At 46.5% G+C, this 25,183-nt stretch overlaps 1 protein-coding gene and 1 pseudogene across 1 annotated transcript in view; both read right to left on the bottom strand.

The window, feature by feature from the left end:
• Positions 1–25,183, bottom strand: part of LOC135887580 (zinc finger protein 420-like) — a 411,396-nt pseudogene that overhangs the window by 44,739 nt on the left and 341,474 nt on the right.
• Positions 15,810–25,183, bottom strand: part of LOC135887686 (butyrophilin subfamily 1 member A1-like) — a 63,888-nt gene continuing 54,514 nt past the window's right edge. The window contains exons 7-8 of the mRNA XM_065415413.1: positions 25,074–25,106; positions 15,810–16,324 (exon numbers count right to left, since the gene is read on the bottom strand). Coding sequence (XP_065271485.1) covers positions 15,810–16,324; positions 25,074–25,106 — 548 coding nt within the window. The remainder of the gene's footprint in view (positions 16,325–25,073; positions 25,107–25,183) is intronic.

Here is a 25,183-nt window from a genome sequence, read left to right as displayed (position 1 = left end):
TTTCTCCTACACCCCTTTACATTTGCTGTGTTCCACACATTATCTTTCTGCCCGGCCCAAGTGTTAGGATCTCTGGAGTACATTACTGAGTTATCATTAATTTGTAATATTCAGTAGGACTTCTGGGTGGATTACTCTAATTTCTTTGCCTGCTACAGTTATCAGGAATAACTGCAAGGTTTGCTGGTGGTGATTGTACAAAGCATTAACCAGTCTCCGCCAGGGCTGGAGGACTAATTCTTCCTCTGGTACATTGGGCCAAATCAAGTTGATTGCCTCCATGGGGATTTGTCCTGCTATGGCTTGCCGAATCATTCCCATGATTATGTTCTGGGTGAGAGCTTGAGCTTGTTCACACGTTGAAGTTAATGAGACATTATTTTGGCGGGACTGTACACCAGGCATTATTAACTCTTCATCTTTTTCTATGAGTCTTTCCCACCCAGGAAATACCTTACTTATTAACTGCAGTTCCTCACTTAACTGTTTCAAAGATGCTGTTAATGGGGTTCCCATCTTTCTTATATTTTCGGTGGCATATGATAGTTTATTAGCCAGAACTTCTATGATTGCCGCATCAACTAAAGAGATTCCTGTTCCTACAGGTGCAATCCAATCACTTAATTCCCTTTTTATGCTATTTACATGGTTGCCCCCTTGCCACATTCTTACCCATTCATCCCAATGCTTATGACTAGTTTCAGTCAAGGGAGCACATACAGGTGCAATGTGAGAGATATTCATGCCCTCTAAGTGGATTTGAACCGCCTTCAGAGAAGTCTGAGGTTGACGAAACAAATGTTCTTGTTGATCCAATTTCAACACATGGGGTCCTGAAATTGGGGCTCTTAAATGTCAGAGCGAGGCTTGTGATCAGAGGGTCAAAATTTAAAATTGTTTTTTGTTGTTGGCCCAATTCCATTCTGTACAATCTGGGCTCATGGAATCCCTCCAAAATGGCAATGTGCCCATAGAATTTAAACCAAATTGTTGGCATGAGCTTGTCACAATATGTACCCTTTAATGGAACTACCCAGTCTGGGGGACCTTGTTGAATCAGGTCATGTCCAGCTAAAGTCCAGTTCAGCGGTTCCCAATTTATGAGGAAACGTGTGATATTCTTGCCTGCTGGCATGATCAGAGACAGCTGCAGCTCATCTTCGGGTAACGGAGGCATCTGGGTTCCGATGACAATGATGACACGTAGGGGCATGGTTGCTTCTCAAACAGCAGAGGAAACCAGGACTATCCTGAACCTTCCGCCACCTGGGAGGCTGTCACTGGTTGCTGTCACTCAGCCCTGGAGTGAGAAGGACCTAGCTCCCTGGGAGAGACAGGGTACCTTCGACAGAGCAGTGCTGGGGAAGGGGCAGGCTGAGCTGGGGAGCTCAGACCTGGCTACCTCCCAGGCTGAGGCCTGGAAGGAAGGCCTAAGGAGGTAATGGGACTGCAGGGAGACAGCTGGGCTAGAAAGGCAGCAGGTCCAACCCCCTTGCCAATGATGAGTGGTCATTACAGACTGCAGTTTGCCCCAGAGAAAGAGGTCTAGATGACGATTGGCAGTAGCCACTGAGGCAAGGTGGGCATGGGGGGGGGTTCCCCTGGCAGGGGAGACCCAGAGTGCAGGGGTGCTGCTGTGGGGCAGCCCCCCAAGGTAAGGGGGCCTGAAGTGCAGTGGTGGAGATTACGAGAAAGCAGGTACCGGTAGGGAGACACCGGCCAGCAGGAGGGGCTCCGGGGCTGAACTGAGCTAATTAGAATTATAGAATCATAGAATATCAGGGTTGGAAGAGACCTCAGGAGGTCGTCTAGTCCAACCCCCTGCTCAAAACAGGACCTAATCCCAACTAAATCATCCCAGCCAAGGTTTTGTCAAGCCTGACCTTAAAAACCTCTAAGGAAGGAGATTCCACCACCTCCCTAGGTAACCCATTCCAGTGCTTCACCACCCTCCTAGTGAAAACGTTTTTCCTAATATCCAATCTAAACCTCCCCCACTGCAACTTCAGAACATTACTCCTTGTTCTGTCATCTGGTACCACTGAGAACAGTCTAGATCCATCCTCTTTGGAAACCCCTTTCAGGTAGTTGAAAGCAGCTATCAAATCCCCCCTCATTCTTCTCTTCTGCAGACTAAACAATCCCAGTTTCCTCAGCCTCTCCTCATAAGTCATGTGCTCCAGACCCCTAATCATTTTTGTTGCCCTCTGATGGACTCTTTCCAACTTTTCCACATCCTTCTTGTAGTGTGGGGCCCAAAACTGGACACAGTACTCCAGGTGAGGCCTCACCAATGTCGAATAGAAGGGAATGATCACATCCCTCGATCTGGTGGCAATGCCCCTACTTATACAGCCCAAAATGCCATTAGCCTTCTTGGCAACAAGGGCACACTGTTGACTCATATCCAGCTTCTCGTCCACCATAACCCCTAGGTCCTTTTCTGCAGAACTGCTGCCTAGCCATTCGGTCCCTAGTCTGTAACAGTGAATGGGATTCTTCCGTAACTTCTGCTAGTTGCCGGAAGAAAGCCAGCAATCAAAGGGGGCCCAAGCAGGGCCAGATTAAGGTTATGAGGGGCCTAAGTATGAATTAGATATAGCAAAAAAAATTATGAAGTCATCAAACATTTATCTACATACATATTTACATATTATTTCTTTATGTAAAATTAACAAGTTTATTCTTCTCACACTACACTCAATTCTTCAAACAAACACATTTCCCCCCCCAGTTTTAGCTGTGGCAAAGTCATGAATAAGGCTCCGTGTTTGTCAGGGAGGTCACGGAAGTCACAGACAGCAGAGGCTAACAGAGGGAGTTTGCCTGGGATCTGTCAGAGAGGAGGTACGCTAAGTGCTGCATTAGAGGGGCTGTGTTGGTGAGTATCTGAGTGTCTGTTGCAGGGGACAGTTTGTCAGTTTGACCGTGTGCTTGATTGTTTGTTTGAACAGTGTGAATTGGGAGTGCTTTGTTCCCAGGGGCCTTGAGTGGGCCTGACTGGTATATAAAGGCAGTCAGCAGCGAACCAGCTGAGCGGCGAACAGCAGAGGCTAACAGAGGGAGTTTGCCTGGGAGTTCGCCTGCGGAGAGCCCACTGAGGCTTACATCTCGCAGGCTTCTGTGAGTTGCTGCAACAGCTGAGGAAGCTCTTAGAAGGAAGGTGATATGGAAGGTGAGTGTTCAGTTGTTGTAACCTGCACAGGTTGTGCCATGTTTGTTTTTCTTCCACAGGACAGAAGCAACTTTGTCTGTACAAAGTGCAAGCTGGTCTCCATATTGGAAGAGAAGGTTCGAGGTCTGGAGAAACAAGTATCGACCCTGCATTGCATACGAGAAAATGAAGATTTCTTGGACAGACGTCAGGATATGCTTCTACAGGCACAACGTTCTGAAGAATCGGAGTAGGTTGCGCAGAGGGGACTGAGGGACGGTGAAGAAAATTGGCAGCATGTGACCTCCAGAAGGAGGAAGAGGAGTGTCAATGTACCAGCAATGGAGATACAGGTGAGTAACCGTTTTCATGTTCTCTCCACAGGTACTAATGCAGAGAGTGGAATAGATGATACAGCTGAGGGAAGGGAGCAGAAGGAGACTCCACCGATTGGAAGGCATGAGATGCACTGTCCTAGGGATGGGGGTTCCACGACCACCACTCCCAAGAGAAGGAGGAGGGTGGTGGTGGTCGGGGACTCCCTCCTTCGGGGGGACTGAGTCATCTATCTGCCGTCCCGACCGAGAAAACCAAGAGGTCTGCTGTTTGCCAGGAGCTAGGATTCACGACGTGATGGAGAGACTGCCGAGACTCATCAAGCCCTCGGATCGCTACCCCTTCCTGCTTCTCCACGTGGGCACCAATGATACCGCCAAGAATGACCTTGAGTGGCTCACTGCAGACTACGTGGCTCTGGGAAGAAGGATAAAGGAGTTTGAGGAGCAAGTGGTGTTCTCGTCCATCCTCCCTGTGCAGGGAAAAGGCCTGGGTAGAGACCGTCAAATTGTGGAAGTCAACGAATGGCTACGCAGGTGGTGTCGGAGAGAAGGCTTTGTATTCTTCGACCATGGGATGGTGTTCCAATAAGGAGGAGTGCTAGGCAGAGACGGGCTCCACCTAACGAAGAGAGGGAAGAGCATCTTCGCAAGCAGGCTGGCTAACCTAGTGAGGAGGACTTTAAACTAGGTTCACCGGGGGAAGGAGACCAAAGCCCTGAGGTAAGTGGAGAAATGGGATACCGGGAGGAAGCACGAGCAGGAGAGTGCAAGAGGGGAGGAATCCTGCCTCATACTGAGAAAGCGGGACAATCAGCGAGTTATCTTAAGTGCCTATACACATTGTGCAAGAAGCCTGGGAAACAAGCAGGGAGAACTGGAAGTCCTGGCACAGTCAAGGAACTATGATGTGATTGGAATAACAGAGACTTGGTGGGATAACTCACATGATTGGAGTACTGTCATGGATGGATATAAACTGTTCAGGAAGGACAGGCAGGGCAGAAAAAGTGGGGGAGTTGCATTGTATGTAAGAGAGGAGTATGACTGCTCAGAGCTCTGGTATGAAACTGCAGAAAAACCTGAGAGTCTCTGGATTAAGTTTAGAAGTGTGAGCAACAAGGGTGATGTCGCGGTGGGAGTCTGCTATAGACCACCAGACCAGGGGGATGAAGTGGACGAGGCTTTCTTCTGGCAACTAGCAGAAGTTACTAGATCGCAGGCCCTGGTTCTCATGGGAGACTTTAATGACCCGATATCTGCTGGGAAAGCAATACAGTGGTGCGCAGACAATCCAGGAAGTTTTTGGAAAGTGTAGGGGACAATTTCCTGGTGCAAGTGCTGGAGGAACCAACTAGGGGCAGAGCTCTTCTAGACCTGCTGCTCACAAACTGGGAAGAATTAGTAGGGGAAGCAAAAGTGGATGGGAACCTGGGAGGCAGTGGCCATGAGATGGTTGAGTTCAGGATCCTGACACAAGGAAGAAAGGAGAGCAGCAGAATACGGACCCTGGACTTCAGAAAAGCAGACTTTGACTCCCTCAGGGAACTGATGGGCGGGATCCCCTGGGAGAATAACATGAGGGGGAAAGCAGTCCATGAGAGCTGGCTGTATTTTAAAGAATCCTTATTGAGGTTGCAGGAAAAAACCATCCCGATGTGTAGAAAGAATAGTAAATATGGCAGGCGACCAGCTTGGCTAAACAGTGAAATCCTTGCTGACCTTAAATGCAAAAAAGAAGCTTACAAGAAGTGGAAGATTGGACAAATGACCAGGGAGGAGTATAAAAATATTGCTCAGGCATGCAGGAGTGAAATCAGGAAGGCCAAATCACACTTGGAGTTACAGCTTGCAAGAGATATTAAGAGTAACAAGAAGGGTTTCTTCAGGTATGTTAGCAACAAGAAGAAAGTCAAGGAAAGTGTGGGCCCCTTACTGAATGAGGGAGGCAACCTAGTGACCGAGGATGTGGAAAAAGCTAATGTACTCAATGATTTTTTTGCCTCAGTCTTCACGAACAAGGTCAGCTCCCAGATTGCTGCACTGGGTAGCACAGTATGGGGAGAAGGTGACCAGCCCTCTGTGGAGAAAGAAGTGGTTCGGGACTATTTAGAAAAACTGGACGAGCACAAGTCCATGGGGCCGGATGCGCTGCATCCAAGGGTGCTAAAGGAGCTGGCGGATGTGATTGCAGAGCCTTTGGCCATTATCTTTGAAAACTCATGGCAATCGGGGGAGGTCCCGGATGACTGGAAAAAGGCTAATTTAGTGCCCATCTTTATAAAAGGGAAGAAGGAGGATCTGAGGAACTACAGGCCAGTCAACCTCACCTAAGTCCCTGGAAAAATCATGGAGCAGGTCCTCAAGGAATCAATTCTGAAGCACTTAGAGGAGAGGAAAGTGATCAGGAACAGTCAGCATGGATTCACCAAGGGCAAGTCATGCCTGACTAACCTAATTGCCTTCTATGAGGAGATAACTGGGTCTGTGGATGAGGGGAAAGCAGTGGATGTGTTATTCCTTGACTTTAGCAAAGCTTTTGATACGGTCTCCCATAGTATTCCTGCCACCAAGTTAAAGAAGTATGGGCTGGATGAATGGAGTATAAGGTGGATAGAAAGCTGGCTAGATCGTCGGGCTCAACGGGTAGTGATCAACGGCTCCATGTCTAGTTGGCAGCCGGTTTCAAGTGGAGTGCCCCAGGGGTCGGTCCTGGGACCGGTTTTGTTCAATATCTTCATTAATGATCTGGAGGATGGCATGGACTGCACTCTCAGCAAGTTTGCAGATGACACTAAACTGGGAGGAATGGTAGATACGCTGGAGGGTAGGGATAGGATACAGAGGGACCTAGACAAATTAGAGGATTGGGCCAAAAGAAACCTGATGAGGTTCAACAAGGACAAGTGCAGAGTCCTGCACTTAGGACGGAAGAATCCCATTCACTGTTACAGACTAGGGACTGAATGTGTAGGAAGCAGTTCTGCAGAAAAGGACCTAGGGGTTACAGTGGACAAGAAGCTGGATATGAGTCAAGAGTGTGCCCTTGTTGCCAAGAAGGCTAACGGCACTTTGGGCTGTATAAGTAGGGGCATTGCCAGCAGATCGAGGGACATGATCATTCCCCTCTATTCGACATTGGTGAGGCCTCACCTGGAGTACTGTGTCCAGTTTTGGGCCCCACACTACAAGAAGGATGTGGAAAAATTGGAAAGAGTCCAGCGGAGGGCAACAAAAATGATTAGGGGGCTGGAGCACATGACTTATGAGGAGAGGTTGAGGGAACTGGGATTGTTCAGTCTGCAGAAAAGAAGAATGAGGGGGGATTTGATAGCTGCTTTCAACTACCTGAAGGGGGTTTCCAAAGAGGATGGATCTAGACTGTTCTCAGTGGTACCTGATGACAGAACAAGGAGTAATGGTCTCAAGGTGCAGTGGGGGAGGTTTAGGTTGGTATTAGGAAAAACTTTTTCACCAGGAGTGTGGTGAAGCACTGGAATGGGTTACCTAGGGAGGTGGTGGAATCTCCTTCCTTAGAGGTTTTTAAGGTCAGGCTTGACAAAGCCCTGGCTGGGATGATTTATTTGGGAATTGGTCCTGCTTTGAGCAGGGGGTTGGACTAGACGACCTCCTGAGGTCCCTTCCAACTCTGATATTCTATGATTCTATGATTCCATGACTTTCCATGACCTCCGTGACTTCTGCAGCAGCCCCATGTGGCTGGCCTAGGAGTCGCCCGAGCAGCTCGGACAGTCCCCGGGTCAGTCGCACTGGCTGCTCCTGGGACAGTCTCGGGGCCCTCCCGCCCGCAGGAGCAGGAGTTTGGGTGTGTGTGTGTGGGGGGGGGGGCTCAGGGCTTGGGGTTGCTGTTTACCTGTGGGGGGGCTCCTCTCCCTCAGCTCCCCTAGTTCCACATGCTGCCTCTGTCGGCAGCCAGTTACCGCCCCGGCAGCTCCCATTGGCCGTGGTTCCCAGCCAATGGGAGCTGCATAACTGGGGCTTGGGGTGGAGCGAGGCAGCACGTGGAGCTCTAGGGAGCTGGGGTTGCTGCTTCCCAGGAACTGGGTATGGAGCCTACCACAGCCCCACCAACCCCCCACCCAAGCATCTGTGCCCTCCCCGGGCCACGACTCCCCCCCCCATAACCTGCATCCCCCTCCCCAGTACCCGTGGTGATTTCCCAGGCTGCGCCCCCCTCCCTAGCACTTGTGGCGGGCCCCGAATCCCCCCCAGTTTTAGTCAGGGGTATTTTTAGTAAAAGTCATGGACAGGTCACGGGCTGTGAATTTTTGTTTACTGACCGTGACCTGTCCATGACTTTTACTAAAAATACTCGTGACTAAAACGTAGCTTTAGGCATGAATGATGTCATCGTAATTCAAAGACCTGAGGATTTCATTCTCAATGCTTAAGAGGGACAAAGCACTGAGATGCTCTTGAGTCATGGTGGATCGGAGGACATTTTTGACTCTTGTTAGAAGAGAGAAGGTATGTTCTCCACTACAGTTAGTGATCATTAGTGACAAATACAGCTGTAATGCAGTTTCAACATTTGGGAAACATTTTATCACACTGGATTCAATAATAACTTGGTACATCCAAATAGATTTGTTTTCATCATCTTTTCTCTCTATATCTGAGAGTGATGTGAATTCAACAAATTGAAGATATTCTTTAGTAAAATCTACTGGGAGATCATCTGGGTACTTCTTACACAGACGTTTGATACCTTCACTGACTTTGTAACTTGAAATGTTAGGCAAAAAATTTGTCAGTATGCTAAAGGTTTTGTCAATATTTTCGTAAGCCTTGATCCAATGTTCTAATGAACTCGTCAATTTGTCAATGATTGTGATGAAGGTATTAACTTTGAAGGCCTCCTTGTCACTGAATGAGTGGGCAGTTGCATCATCGCATGTCTTCTGTGGCATTTGGCTGACTTACACTCATGGTTAGCAGTCCTTGCAGCCCCCTGAATTTCATACTCATCAAAACTATCCTGCATTTGCTGAAGAACAGTTCCGAGACTCCTCATTAGGTTTACAGCAGTAGAAAGGTCAATTTGAGCACTCTGCAAGCTTAGACTGCACCTGCTGAATGGCTGAAGTATATTATTCCAGACCTCACACAAAATACCAGTTTCCAAAGTGCGCATTGCATCACTCAGGATCTTTGCATCTTTTCTTGTTGCTGATTTTTGAGATTTATCATCATTGATGCTCTCTAGCGCTTCAATGATGTTGGGGTATCACAGAACAACTGCATTCACAGCTTCAGTGTTGGCACTTCACCATGTCCCTGAGAATGATTTGGTCACTGGTAGTGAATCTCTAAGAATCATCCAGTGACTGATTGATGCAGAGAAAAAATTGCACAATTATTGGACAAATCCAAAAAAAGAAACTGCTTCCACACTACAATCCACGGCAGACTGGCCAACAAGGTTGAGTGAGTGTTCAGCACATGGTATGTAATCAACCAGAGCATTGTGCTCTTTTATCTTTGCCAACATCCCTGAATATTTGCTACTCATATTACTTGTATTGTCATAGCTTTGGCCACGACAAAGACTGATGTCAATCCCATTTTCGGTGAGGAAATCAAGTAGCTATGAGGCAAGTTTCCTGTGTGGCTGGTGATGTTTATGGAGGTCATGAAATGCTCAACTGGTCTGCTGGGTAGCACATAACGCAAGATGACAGTCAGCTCATCTACAAGTGACACATCTGGTGTTGAGTCAATGGACCCTGAAAAATGTCCCATATCTTTGATTGCATCTACAATGGCTGATAGCGTCTTCTTTGCCAGCAGTGCTATGAATTCATCACAAATAATCTTTGATATATAGGATGTATGGCCTCTTTCATCATTTGCATGTTCATTGATGTGCTGAGCTAAGAAAGGGTCGAACTTAGCAATTAGCTCTAGAACGCCAAGGTAACTGCCATTGTGTTTCAATCCAACAGTTTTATGTGAGCCACGGAATGGCAGAACACGCTCAGCAAGAAAAACTATGGTTTCAACTATGTGTCTGAGAATGTTCTTCCAATAAGCACGAGCTTCCAAAAATTGGTCTTCCATTTCGGTATCAATTCTGCCACTAACTTTCTTTTGGACATGGTAGCTGCTAACTGATTATGTATGCTGCTCACTCATTGCATGATTGGCAACGTATGCAGTATTCTTCCAATCACTGAAGCCTTCACAGAACATTCCCCACTTTTTGGTATCAGAAAACAGGCGGCAATAAAAACAGTACACTTCCTTCTTAGAAGGCCAATAGACGAGCCATTCTTGCTTGCCAATCTGTTTGTTAGGCTTCACGTACTCAGACATTGAATTGGTCACATAACAATTCTGATTGGTGTATTCTTGCTTTGTCAATGAAAAGTCAGCATCTCGATTCTGGCATTTTTGTGGGCCCTTCTCAGTCCAATATGCAATGATATCTTGAGAAGTCATGTCCCACTCGCCTGGATTGTTGGAGAAGGATATTTTTGTATTATTATCACTGGGAAAGTCTTCAGAGGAGTGGGGTCAGATTGCAGCTAGAGAAGTCACAGGAGGCTGCTCCTTTTCATCAGGCGCAGCAGGTTCACTTGGGCTGGTATTCACCTGGACTTCCTCACCACCAGACTTAGTAGGAGGAAAAAATGTTAGGAGAGAAGGAGTTCCTTTTGTCATCAGACACTACCGGCGTAGTGCTCTGCTCTTGTTCAATGATGATAACAGTTGGGTGCGTGCGTGTGTGTTCTCCCTGTGTGCTGTTCCAGCTCTGCGCAGATAGCTGGCACAGCAGATCTTGAGCGAACCGCCCAATGACCACAGACTCTAATAAGGTACGAAGGCACCTGGCCAGGTTTATTGTCAAACGAAACTCAGTCTCTAGCTCCCCGGATCAGATGTCTACAGTTCTGCTAGTACATATGTGCTCCCTGACAATGGACCGGCTCAGTCAGTGGCGGGATTTGCCACTGCCCCCTAGGACAGACAAAGATGTACACTCAGGGATGCATTCTTATACACAGGTACAAACAGGTTACACATCATTGAACGCACTGAGGTACAGCCCCTCTATGCATTAGGGTGTTGCCTTTCTCCTGGTACAGGTTGGTTCGAACAAATAAGTCTATCCATCATACTGTCTATCCATCGTATTGTCCTTTCATATTGTCTATCCATTCTATCCATCGTATTGTCCTTTTATACTGTCTTTAGGCTGAGTCTGCCTGTTCCTTGTTATCTGTGTGGGATGGGTTCGTACCAAGCTGTTCTGGTGTCATCCTGGCACACGTTCATCTTATTAGTGCTTATATGTGTATACGTGCTTTTAGCAGCCTTCCTCTTGCCAACTTCTGTGAGCAGGGCCTGCCTCTGGCTCACAGCCTAACTTTGCTTAGCAACGTCTTGACCATTACTTCAGTTCAGGCCTCAGGCCTTATACCGGGCCTCTGATACCACGGGTTTTATGTCTCAAGGCCTCATCTTACTACATTCCCCCACTTTTTGTCTTTTTATGGGGAGGATGTTTACCCATTGTCCCGGAAAAGCAGAATTCATGGACTGAAGATAACCCAGTGGTAACTGTTATGTGCTCACCTCACTTTACCATCCATACATTGATGCCCCACCTGTCCTTAGTCTGCACATTCCCTCGTACGACAGGTAGACAGATTTTATTATCCAATTCTTTCAAGTCCCTTATGGTGGGCCTGGGAATGTTAGGCCCGGGACCATGACTGAGGAATGTAGTGTTATGATTGAGCCTTAGAGGCACTCCCAAATAATTAATATATATCAGTAATATGGATATGGTGTATATATTTGTAGTGTATACAGGCATATATGTATAGTATGTATGTGTACATATAACAGCACTTTATATCCAAGCATAACAATTCTTTTCCAATCTGGTGGTCTGGTTTGGCCCTTGTGGTACTGCAGATAGCAACCCACTTTTATTAGGGCAATTACAGTTACCATCTGTATTATTATTAGTAGTAGGCTGAGTGTTTTGAAATATTGGGATAGGCATTGTTATAGTGTGTTCCACAGTATTATGTATATGAGAAGTAAAACAGAAATTTGGAATAGTGATACTACAAATGAGGCCTTTATATATCAATGTCTTGTAATTAGTTACTATCCAGTACTGTGCATTCATGTTATGGGTCACCCTTACTGCTGGCTGTCACCCTCTGGTAAGCTTTGCTAGGCAGGAAACAAGAATGGCTAGCTTCTCTGTTCCATGGATTGCATTGCCCCATGATACACCAGTAGTTGATGTAGATCCAGTTGTTTTTTATGGATGCTGTCTTTCCGATAACCTACTCAATGGACAGGAACCAATTTATCAAATATTGCTATATCAGGATTTAGTATTGGTATCCAGACACTGATCAAGATTGTTTTGAATAACATGTGCCTTAGTTAGGATGCAGTGTCAGTAACCCAAATTATGACTGGTACCAATAGGGAATTTGTTAACCCAATTTGTAGTTACTGTGTAACTTAATTTCTTTATCAATTTGTTTTTTCCTTGCCTTCATGTTGTTTGCTGCCATTCGTTTGTTGATTTTTACCTGTGTGTTGGTTAAACAGTTTAGCAAGGTTATGCACATTGTAAATGTTGTACAGCAATAATACAACAGTACAACGATAATACAGTAGTACAGCAATAATACAGTTGTTTCTACACAGTAACCAAGTTGAAATTAAATGACAGTTTATCCTGGTCCAGCTAGTGTTTTTTAGCTGATTGTTAACTTAATTGTCCATATATGGTAGATAGAGGTGTATTTGACCAGTCTCTTATTTATACAGCACTTCATTTTTCTTTTCTTGATGCTTGGGGGTTTCTTCTGGTGGCTTTGTGGTGCGATATCTTCTGGTGTCTTTGGTCTGTGGGATGCAACTTTAAACAGCTTAAGTTTTTTGTTTGTTTTTACATTTCTCTTGTTTTTAGTAACCCAAATTTAATACACAGATTAATGTAGTGTTTACAATGTAATAGAAACCAAGTCTTTTTTAACACTAGCTATACTTTTGCAATTGTTGTGTAGACATTCATTTTCATTTGAGGTGCATTACTAATATTTTATACTAAGGCCAGGTCTACACTACCGCAGTAGTTCGACAGCTGGCAATCGAAGTTCCGGGTTCGATTTATCGCATCTGGTCTGGACGTGATAAATCGATCCCGGAAGCGCTCGCCGTCGACTGCGGTACTCCAGCTCGGCGAGAGGAGTACCGCGGAGTCGACGGGGAGCCTGCCTGCCGCGTGTGGACCGCGTCTGAACCGCGGTAAGTTCGAACTAAGGTATGTCGACTTCAGCTACGTTATTCACGTAGCTGAAGTTGCGTACCTTAGTTCGAATTTGGGGGTTAGTGTAGACCAGGCCTAAATGTAATGCTTAGCTGCTAAAATAAATGCTTACAATCTTCTGTGAGAAGGTGTATTGCCTTTTTTTTTGCTAAACATTCTATGTTAGCAAAAGAGTCAATAACATAATTTTTACCAAGCTTTTTAAAGTTAGTTAATTTGCTTGTGATACCAGTTTCACTCTTGTTAACTGTTTAGAAGCATAAGCTCTAACAACCACTGCTTCCCATTAACATAATGTAGCAAAAGAAAAGCGTATAAAATTAAACCAACTATAAAATTAAACCAAAATAAATTTTAAATACAGGTCCATGCAAATACTTTGAGGGTATTATACTTTTATGATGCTTGGTTGTGTTTGGGAGACAAAGGTGGAAACCTGTTGAAATTGTTTGGTTAGCTTTATGCATAAATTGTTATTTTTAAACATTTTTGCTATCACATTCTTATAACTATATTCAAAAGTGCAAACAAGTTTATAAAAAGCCTAAACAAGAAATTGACATTTTGTTAATATTATCTTTACCTTAATGTTGCGGTTTCCCCTTACATTTTTTCTTTGAATAACAAATTTAAAAAAAAACTGTGATTGATAAAAGAGAATTCTTTTTGTTTGCAATTGCATTATTTGTTGAGGTAGAAATATATGTACCTATATTTGTAACTGAAACCTTTTTGAACTTTGCATCAAAAAAATTGGTGTTACTGCTACTATGATTATACCCCAACATATATTTTTAAAAGGGTATAAAATTGACTTTTGTTGCAACAAAATAAAAATAATAAAAAATAGTCATGTGACACACACAACATACAACACAGGACAATGCACATGACATACAGGACAAACTTACAATTAAGAACAAATGGCACCAGAATTCTATTCATAACTATACAAAATAAGGCAAACAAAAACAAAAAATTAAAAGGGTTAAACATTTGAATAAACAAGTTATTACCTTATTTAAAACTTTTAGCAAAAATTGATAAAAATATATTAATATTTGCCAAATTTACTATATTAATTTGGTAACAAGGGATTTTGCATTACTTTATATTTAACATTATTTTAAAACTCTGCTATATGGAAATAAGAAAAGCCCATGTTTCAAATATTAGTGAGTGGTTAGAATTAGAAGCAGAGTGTGCATTTCTGTTGCTTGGCAACCATATCTTCAAGAAAGTTAGGAATAATTCCAGCTGTTGCATTCCTGAAGGTTAAAATAATTACTTTAAATAAATTCAGTAAATTAAAGTTTTTACCTTGTTTTCTTTTTGTTTCTTGTTTTGTTCTGTTTTCAATTGCTTTATCTTTTGGAGGTTTCTGTAAAAACTCTAACTTTTAACACAGAGAAAAAGTCGAAGTGAGGAGAGGCGGGGAAAAAGAGGTGTGGGGGCATGAAGAGCAACCTAGGAAGGTAGCAAGACCTGAGCCAAGAGAGATTAACTCTATCAAGGTGTTTGAAAGTACAGGCAGCAGCAGCAAGTTTAGCAAACTGAGAAAGCATATAAAGGAAAAAACTTAACCGGTATGTAAACATATTTGAGAAAGAAGGTTATATTTTTAGATATGAGCGCAGAGTGTGGTTCCATGGGTCAAAGCAGTTGGGAACCTGCACGGTTGGAAACTGTGCCCCTGGTTTTTATCCTGGCTTTGAGAGGAAAGTTGGGGTAGTTACCTGCTCTTGTAAAACCTGAATTTGTTCCCCCAGTGTCAGTTGCTTTTGTCTGCATGCCAAATGGATTGCAGGCAGGAGTGCCCTTTTTTGCTGCAGTTAACTGTTTTTGGGCAACTCCATGTGCCATCCTCCTTTCTTCGACATGGTTTCTATTGTCGAGTGTCGGCCTACTGCGTACAAAGTTCAATATTTCTTGGGCCCATAAACACTTACTTTAGCCCACAAAGACAAAACCACCATAAACTGAATTCACAATCTTGATGGATTAATTTGTACAATGCAATATTTAATGAGAAAAAAAAATTCCGATGGCCTCACTACCGTCGCTCAGCTGGAGGGCCTATAGTAGGGCCTAAAAATTAGGGCCTAAAGCTATAGTCTATGGGTTAATCCAGGCCTGGGCTCAAGGGGAGAAATCGGAGGGGCTGGATGGGCAGAATTTGTACAGGGGCCAAAATACATCCAGAGGAGGGTACAACAGATTGAAGGAGGAGAAGAAGAGAGGCAAATGGACAAAACTGGGGACAGGAGCTAGGGTTCAGATAGGGTGAGCTGCACTGCCAGATAGGCGCAGAAGGGAAAGCCCCTGAATAGGGAGAGGCAGGAGGGGATAAAAGTTAGCACAGATGGGCAACAGTTGCATCAGCAACAGTTTCAAAATAGGGTGTGGGTGGTAGAAGGACTTGTGTTTCTCACTGGATGGTCCATCTCAGCACCCCCCTCCCCAGGTCTGTGGTGTTAAAAGGCCTGTGTGGCCCAATGCTCAGGTACCACAGCCCTTCTCTAGCTGAAGTGGTGGACTGAGCTGCCAAAGGGGAATTGATTCAGGGAAACAGTTTTCACACACACACACACACACACACACACACACACACACACACACACACACACACACACACACACACACACACACACACACACACAAAACAAATTGATACTTTCTACAAGTGTTTTCCTTGTTTCAAAGAATTCCTGGTCAGTTTCCGGTGCTGTAATGTGTCTGCATGGAGTCTCATAATAGCTCAAAAATTTGTCTTATCCGCTGTTCTGATTGTCTGAACTGGCCTCTCTTTTCTGAACCCCCCTGGAAATGTAGTTTCACATCTTTTAATTATTTATTTTAACAACATTATTTTTATGACAGTGTCCAGTGGTTTGCGAACCCACCTGAGAGATGGGACACCCTGGGGGCCCAAACCCCTGCTCCAATCAGGCTTTCATTATTTAGCCACAGTTGGATATTCCCTCCCCCACATGTCTCAGGGACACAGTCTGAGCTGGGCTCTCCACCCCAGCCAGACCCAGGGTCGGATTCTCTCCCCAGGGACAGAGGCGGGTGGGAAAGTGAAGATCAGGGTCTCATTACCAGCATCGAAAAACGTCACCTGCCCCTGATCACAGTCCAGACAAACCCGGATCCTGCTGGGGACCTGGCTCAGGGGCAGGAGGGTTATAGGGGAAGTGAGGGCCCGGAACTCATCCCCCCACAGTTGCACAGCCCAGATCCCCGTCTCAGGGTTATGCTCAATCCGTCCCTTCCTGCTCACAGACTCTCTGGCCACCCCCACAGCCCAGTATTGCCCATCCCCCACCTCCACCTCCCAGCAATGTCTCCCCGAGTTGAATCCCTCACACCCCAGCACACAGAGCACAGAGTCAAATCTCTCAGAGTTGTTGGGCAGATCCGGCCGTGTGTCTCCCCATCTCACACTTTTCTGATCCTTAGAGAGGACGAGGTCACGATGAGCCGTATCTGGATCCAGAGTCACATTTGCTGGGGACAGAATGAATCAGAGCATTAGAGACAGAACTCAGCCCTGGGAGAGGGTTTGATCACATTTGCTGCATGAGGAGAGAATAAAATCAGAGCATTAATGGCAGAGCTCAGCCCTGGGGAAGGTTTTCATCGTGTCAGTGACAGAATCTACCCCAGCTGGAGAGTGAACCAGGGAATCTCCTTCCTCCAGGATTTACTCTGCTCTGAATGGGAAGCAGCTCTGAGATCTCAGCAAATTGCAGGGGAGAGTCACTCCCCTGGCAGGGAGGGGTCAGTGACAGAGAGAAATGATCGGCTGGGCCAGGCCTCAGAATCTTTCTCCTCCTGCCCCCACCTCTCCCTAAGGAAGGAAGTAGAGACTCTGGTATCAGAGGGGAGCCCAGCAGAGTATTATGAAAACTCTCTCTGTGCTCAGGGCTCACTCAATCTATTCTCCTCCCACTGCAGAGCCCCCTCCTCATCTTAAATCTCACTGCATCCCAGCTGCCTCTGTGCAGGATTTTGTTATGGATCCTCCCCTTTGACACGTCTTCTACAACGTAACATACTTTGGATCTGCTCCTTTCCAGATAACAATGGGATTCTGGGTACCAAGGTTTCATGTGCCCCAGACTGGATTGTTTAGCAGCAGGCACAATTTCCATAATCCAGAGAACCCAGCAGAAATGTGTAAATAATGGTCCACAGCTTGTCTGTGCAGAAAAGATGGTGAACAATGTATTTCCCTATATTTGGGGATTTAACAGGAGTGGTGAGGGGAAAAAATGGTGTGTGTCTGTCTATACTAGCTATGAGTTTATGGTGTTTCAGTGGCTGCTGGAAGACAGACGAGGGAAGTGGTGAATTTAGGGAAGTTAAAATGTTGACTTGAGAGAAAAGCTGAGACCATGGTGGGTGGAGAGAGGAGAAAGGGAACATGATCAGAGCACTGATCACAGGAGCTCCCCTGCTGTCTGTAATGGATCCAGGACTGCTCCTGTCTGTGCTCAGTGCTCTGGTGCTTTGGGGTCAGATTGATCTTTTCTCCAATCAGAGCAGGGATCATTAAATGAACTCTTGAGTCCTTTGTAGGGGGCAGGGGAAGGAGCAGCATCACTGATTCCTCCAGAGTCCATGTAGGAAACACATCATCAGTCACTACGGGGAAAGACAAGCTCCCCTCTTGTACCCCCACTCCACCAGAGAACAAGCAGAGTCCAATACCAACAGCTGTCAAGGAGAGCAAGGCAAGGCCAAGAGTACCACGGGAAAGAGGCAGACCAAGGGAGTTATCCTGGAGGGGAGAAGGATAGAGACCAGTGACAGGGAACCATATTGGATGTGATGGAAAGGAGATCAAGGTGAAGGTTACATCAGTGGGGCAATGGGAGTGGGAGGGAGGAGGAGGAGGAGGAAGGGGACACACAGAAGGCTGTGTACGGCCTTCCCCTCTGCTGCTTCAACCAGCCTGGGAACAGAATCTAAGGCTTTGCTTCATCAACTTTATCTTTTTTTTTATGTCTCTTTCTCCCACCCATATCTCTCCCTCTTCTTGCATCACAGCTGGTTACAGCTTCACCTTCCTACCACTTTTCCTATCCATTCCCCCCCGCCCCGTTCTGTTTATTCCCCTTTTAATTAACTTTTTGTTCCTATTTCTTTTTTCTCTTGAGTTTTGCTTCCCGCCCCCAGTGTCTCCCCATCCTCATTCCCCAAAGGGCACCATACTACTCAGATTTGGGGTGAGGAGTGGGAGGAGGTCATCTGTGAAGCCAGACACCAATGAAACAGAGAGCAGAATCTAGGGCTGCTGGGTTACAGCTTGAGCCTGCAGCCCTGTGTCTGGGGGCTGCTCCCTTGGCTAGCTGCATTAGGGGCCACTGCAGAATCAGTTAAGGAAGGGAGCTGCCTTTTAAAGATACACCTACTGCTTTAACTGCAGACAAGCAGTTCCATTCCCCTTGCTACTCACCTGCTCATCCTTTCCTATTCCCATGCTCACCCACCCATCATGTGCCCTTTCACCTCTAGGGGCAGAGACCTCAGTGCTATTTCTGTATTATGCCCCAATGCTCTATTTTTCCTCTCTCTAATCTCTGAGGTTGTCCTGCTCCCCTCACTGTGGTATCTTGGTACTAGACACATCGCTCAGTCTGCCCCTTCTCCACAGGCCAGGGCTCATTCCCCAAAGCCACTTTCCCAGGCAGTGAGAGTTGAAGATGATTCAGGAAGAGGTACCAGCAATAGGAACAGAGGCAGAGAAGGCCTTAGTATTTGTATAGTGTCAAGGGAGGTGCACTCTACACTTCGCTCTGCAGATGGGATGGGAGCTGCTCTCAGGAAGCACTGGAGGAGGTGCAGTGCACAGGCAGAGGAGAAACAGGAGTAGCCGATGCAAGAACATCTGGATTCATTGCATTTTAGTGGGACACAGCCACAAAATATGCTTCACCATGTGAGCAGGGTCTGAACAAACCCTCCCCTGACATCCAGTCACAAACTGGGGGTGGGTGGGGGAAGACTTCAGGACCAGCTCAGGCCATGGAGCTGCTTTAGCAAAGGGATGATTTTGTCTCGGTTTGGGTTACCATTCACTTTAGTTATTGAATGCAGGGGTAATGAAATGTTGTTATCCTCATTGAGTGAGGAAAGGGCAGCAGAGCTGTACTTAGCATGCCCTGATTGACAGGGAGGTCACCCTAAATTGAACCTCCCTTGCTAAGCAGAGGGTCAAAACCCAGGGACAGGAGAGACAGGAATGGAGAGGACAGGAGTGGAGAGGAGGTCTGGACTGGACTGGACTGCATTGCATAGCATAAAGAGTCCTACACACCATTTAATCCTTCCCCTACCAGTGTGCAAAATGAAAGTTGGCTCTCAGCTGAATCTAGTTCATTATTTCTATTCAGGGATCATCAAAGATGAAGCACTAATAAGCTGCCCTAGGGGCTAACCCTTAGACCTGGGGTGGAGAGAGTGTTGCAGTAAAAGACAACACAGAGGCTGCACTAGCAGTGAGATTTCCTGCTACACAGTGAAATCACTAGGAGCTGGGTTAAGTGATGGAACCTCAGAGCATGGCATCGCAAAAGCGGCAGTGAGCACCAAGCAGCAGCAGAGAAAGCACAGTGAACAAAGGCAGAGTACAGTAACTCCTCGCTTAACGCTGTAGTTATGTTCCTGAAAAATGCTACTTTAAGCGAAATGATGTTAAGCGAATCCAATTTCCCCATAAGAATTAATGTAAATTGGGGGGGGGGGGGTTAGGTTCCAGGGAAAAGTAGAAGTTTTAAACAATTTAATACTGTACACAGCAATGATGATTGTGAAGCTTGGTTGAGGTGGTGAAGTCAAAGGGTGGAAGAGGGTGGGATATTTCCCAGGGAATGCCTTACTGCTAAACGATGAACTAGCACTCGGCTGAGCCCTCAAGGGTTAACACATTGTTAATGTAGCCTCACACTCTACAAGGCAGCATGAATGGAGGGAGGGGAAACAGCATGGCAGACAGAGACACACACCCTGTGTGTGAGAGAGAGAGAGATGCCCATTGCCCCTTTAAGTACGCTGACCCCACTCTAAGTACACTGCCTTTTTAAGTAGATCAGCAAGTTGAGACAGCAGCTGCTGCCAGCAAGCTCCCTCAGGCCTGAGCCCTGTTGTGTGTCCCCCCTGCTCTGTGGAGATGGCCCGATGGGGTAAAGGAGCGATGGGGAGGGGGACACCCTGACATTAGCACCCCTCTCCCCCCCCCCCGCACAGCAAGAAGGAGGCTCCCGGGAGCAGCTCCAAGGAGAGGGCAGGAGCAGCACAGGGCAGTGGGGGTAGGGGCACCTGAACTGCTGGCAATTGATAGTCTGCTGGGCAGCTGCTGCACAGGGAACTTAGGGGAGTGGGGAGCTGATAGGGGGGCTGCCGATCCACCCTGGTTCCAAGTCCCCACCACTAACTCCAACTGGCTGCTCTTTCTGCAAGCACTGGACAAAGCAGGCAGCTGCCAAACAATGTTATAAGGGAGCATTGTGCAACTTTAAATGAGCATGTTCCCTAATTGATCAGCAACGTAACAATGACAACTTTAAGTGAGGAGTTACTGTACAGCAGCAGCAATGAGCCAGTTGCAGAGGCATGCAGCAACAGTGGAGACATTGCCCAATGCCCTCCTCCTCCCCTTTCAGGGCTGGGAGGTGAACCCACATGACTGCACCTCTGAATTCTGGGTCTTTGCTGACCAAAGATAACCAATGGTGAATGGGCTGCAGTGCATGGAAAGGGGAGTGGCATGTTACAGAGACATTTGTTTGTCAGACTTTCGCACCCCAAGGTGGAAAATAGAGGCAAAGGACACTACTGAACATACTGTAGGGTGGGTGTTTGCTTACGGTCACATGCTTTTGAATTGTGTTTGTGGTGTTTTCACAAATTAATGCTGGGTTCCCTTTCCCATTTAATAAAAGTTTTCTTTTGTTACACACAGACTCAGTGCTTGTGAGTGGGGAAGTATTGCCTCTTAGGTAAGGTGACCATTTGTCCTTTTTTGACTGGGACAGTCCCCTTTTTAAGCCCTGTCCCGGGCATCCTGATTTTTTTGGCAAAACTGGGCATTTGTCAGTTGCCAAGAGCAAACGGGACAAATGCCCAGTTTTGCCAAAAAAGTGGGGTATGCCCCCCTACTGGGGTACAGAGGAACAATTGGGAGTGCTTTGTTCCAGGTGGGCCCGACTGTTATGAAAAGGCAGCCAGTTGCGAATCAGCTGAGTGGCGAACAGCAGAGAGGCTAACAAAGGGAATTTGACTGGGAGTTCGCCTGGGGAGAGCCCACTGAGGCTTTCATCTTGCAGGCTTCTCTGAGTAGTTACTGAAACAGCTGAGGAAGCTCCTAGAAGGAAGGTAATATGGATGGTGAGCTATCAGCTGTTGTTACCAGCACAGGATGTGCCATGTTTGTCTTTCTTCCACAGGACTGAAGCGACTTTGTCTGTACAAAGTGCAAGCTGGTCTCCATATTGGAAGAGAAGGTTCAAGGTCTGGAGAAACAAGTATCAACCCTGCATTGCATAAGAGAAAATGAAGATTTTCTGGACAGACGTCAGGATATGCTTCTACGGGCATAACATTCTGAGGAATCAAAGCAGGCTGCGTAGAGGGGACAGAAGGATGGTGAAGAAAATTGGCAGCATGTGACCTCCAGAAGAAGAAAGAGGAGCATCCATGTACCAGCAATGCAGATACAAGTGAGCAACCATTTTCATGCTCTCTCCACAGGCACTAATGCGGAGAGTGGACTAGATGATACATCCGAGGGAAGGGAGCAGAAGGAGACTCCACCGATTGGAAGGAATGAGATGTCCTAGGGATGGGGGTTCCACGACTGCCAATCCCAAGAGAAGGAGGCAGGTGGTGGTGGTCAGGGACTCCCTCCTCAGGGGGACTGAGTCATCTATCTGCTGTCCTGACCGGGAAAACCGAGAAGTGTGCTGCATGCCAGGAGATAGGATTCACAATGTGACAGAGAGACTGCCGAGACTCATCAAGCCCTCAGATTGCTACCCCTTCCTGCTTCTTCACATGGGCACCAATGATACTGCCAAGAATGACCTTGAGCGGATCACTGCAGAATACGTGGCTCTGGGAAGAAGGATAAAGGAGTTTGAGGCGCAAGTGGTGTTCTCGTCCATCCTCCCTGTGGAAGGAAAAGGCCCAGGTAGAGACTGTCGAATCGTGGAAGTCAACAAATGGCTACGCAGGTGGTGTCAGAGAGAAGGCTTTGGATTCTTTGACTATGGGATGGTGTTCCAAGAAGAAGGATTGCTAGGCAGAGACAGGGAAGAGAGGGAAGGGCATCTTCGCAAGCAGGCTGGCTAACCTAGTGAGGAGGGCTTTAAACTAGGTTCACCGGGGGAAGGAGACCAAAGCCCTGAGGTAAGTGAGGAAATGGGATACCAGGAGGAAGCACGAGCAGGAGAGCGCAAGAGGGGAGGACTCCTGCCTCATACTGAGAAAGCAGGACAATCAGCAAGTTATCTTAAGTGCCTATACACAAATGCAAGAAGTCTGGGAAACAAGCAGGAAGAACTGGAAGTCCTGGCACAATCAAGGAATTATGATGTGATTGGAATAACAGAGACTTGGTGAGATAACTCACATGACTGGAGTACTGTCATGGATGGATATAAATTGTTCAGGAAGGACAGGCAGGGCAGAAAAGGTGTGGGAGTTGCATTGTATGTAAGAGAGGAGTATGACTGCTCAGAGTTCCAGTATGAAACTGCAGAAAAACCTGAGAGTTCTGGATTAAGTTTAGAAGTGTGAACAACACGGGTGATGTCATGGTGGGAGTCTGCTATACACCACCAGACCAGGGGGATGAGGTGGACGAGGCTTTCTTCAGGCAACTAACAGAAGTTACTAGATCACAGACCCTGGTTCTCATGGGGGACTTCAATCACCCCGATATCTGCTGGGAGAGCAATACAGCGGTGCGCAGACAATCCAGGAAGTTTTTGGAAAGTGTAGGGGACAATTTCCTGGTGCAAGTGCTGGAGGAACCAACTAGGAGCAGAGCTCTTCTTGACCTACTGCTCACAAACTGGGAAGAATTAGTAGGGGAAGCAAAAGTGGATGGGAACCTGGGAGGCAGTGACCATGAGATGGTCGAGTTCAGGATCCTGACAAAAGGAAGAAAGGAGAGCAGCAAAATACGGACCCTGGACTTCAGAAAAGCAGACTTTGACTCCCTCAGGGATCTGATGGGCAGGAACCCCTGGGAGAATAACATGAGAGGGAAAGGAGTCCAGGAGAGCTGGCTGTATGTTAAAGAATCCTTATTGAGGTTGCAGGAACAAACCATCCGGATGTGTAGAAAGAATAGTAAATATGGCAGGTGACCAGCTTGGCTTAACAGTGAAATCCTTGCTGATCTTAAACACAAAAAAGAAGCTTACAAGAAGTGGAAGCTTGGACAAATTACCAGGGAGGAGTATAAAAATATTACTCAGGCATGCAGGAATGAAATCAGGAAGGCCAAATCACACTTGGAGTTGCATCTAGCAAGGGATGTTAAGAGTAACAAGAAGGGTTTCTACAGGTATGTTAGCAACAAGAAGGTCAAGGAAAGTGTGGGCTCCTTACTGAATGGGCGAGGCAACCTAGTGACAGAGGATGTGGAAAAAGCTAATGTACTCAATGCTTTTTTTGCCTCTGTCTTCATGAACAAAGTCAGCTGCCAGACTACTGCACTGGGCAGCACAGTACGGGGAGGAGGTGACCAGCCCTCTGTGGAGAAAGAAGTGGTTCAGGACCATTTAGAAAAGCTGGACAAGCACAAGTCCATGAGGCCAGATGCATTGCATCCGAGGGTGCTAAAGGAGTTGGCGGATGTGATTGCAGAGCCATTGGCCATTATCTTTGAAAACTCATGGCGATTGTGGGAGGTCCCGGATGACTGGAAAAAGGCTAATATAGTGCCCATCTTTAAAAAAGGGAAGAAGGAACTACAGGCCAGTCAGCCTCACCTCAGTCCCTGGAAAAATCATGGAGCATGTCCTCAAGGAATCAATTTTGAAGCACTTAGAGGAGAGGAAAGTGATCAGGAACAGTCAGCATGGATTCACCAAGGTCAAGTCATGCCTGACTAACCTAATTGCCTTCTATGAGGAGATAACTGGCTCTGTCGATGAGGGGAAAGCAGTGGACGTGTTATTCCTTGACTTTAACAAAGCTTTTGATATGGTCGCCCACAGTATTCTTGTCAGCAAGTTAAAGAAGTATGGGCTGGATGAATGGACTATAAGGTGGATAGAAAACTGGCTAGATTGTCGGGTTCAATGGCTCCATGTCTAGTTGGCAGCCAGTATCAAGCAAAGTGCCCGAAGGGTCAGTCCTGGGGCTGATTTTGTTCAATATCTTCATTAATGATCTGGAGGATGGGATGGATTGCACCCTCAGCAAGTTTGCAGATGACACTAAACTGGGAGGAGTGGTAGATACGCTGGAGGGTAGGGATAGGATACAGAGGGACCTAGACAAATTAGAGGATTGGGCCAAAATAAATCTGATGGGGTTCAACAAGGACAAGTGCAGAGTCCTGCACTTAGGACGGAAGAATCCCATGCACTGCTACACAGTAGGGACCGAGTGGCTAGGCAGCAGTTCTGCAGAGAAGGACCTAGGGGTTACAGAGGACGAGAAGCTGGGTATGAGTCAACTGTGTGCCCTTGTTGCCAAGAAGGCTAACGGCATTTTGGGCTGTATAAGTAGGAGCATTGCCAGCAGATCGAGGGACGTGATCATTCCCCTCTATTCGGCATTGGTGAGGCCTCATCTGGAGTACTGTGTCCAGTTTTGGGCCCCACACTACAGGCTTCAGGGCTGTTTCATTGCTGTGTAGACTTCTGGGCTCGGGCTGGAGCCTGGGCTCTAAGACACAGACTCAGGGCTTGAGAGTGGGAAGTACTACCTCTAGAAGGCCTCAAGGGGTTGTGTTTAGTTTTTCCAGTTTACTGGGTAGAGGCTCAACCCGGTTCTATGTTGTATTTTTAAGAGGAACCCCTAAATATTGAACCTAACTCTTGATGCTGCCAACACCATCTGGCAGAAGAGTTACAACCTTATTATATCCTTTAAAATGCTCGTGAGCATTTTAAGTTCAGGGCATTGATGCCCTGAACTATCAGGCTCCAACATGCTCCTACAGTGAAGGAAAAGGGGCCACATTTTCACATAAGAGGTGAGATCTGAACATTGACAAAATATGAACTTTAATTACCTTCTTCTATAGGTACCACAAATCTTCTCCACCCTAAAATCAACCACATAAGCAAAGATGAGAAGTGATCTGAACACATGATCTATGTACAGGATTCAACATTATACAAA

This window comes from Emys orbicularis, chromosome 13 (genome assembly GCF_028017835.1).
Source record: "Emys orbicularis isolate rEmyOrb1 chromosome 13, rEmyOrb1.hap1, whole genome shotgun sequence".
NCBI classification, from domain to species: Eukaryota; Metazoa; Chordata; order Testudines; family Emydidae; genus Emys; species Emys orbicularis.
The sequence above is the reverse complement of the archived record's forward strand: the minus strand, read 5'-3'. Positions and strand labels throughout refer to the sequence as shown.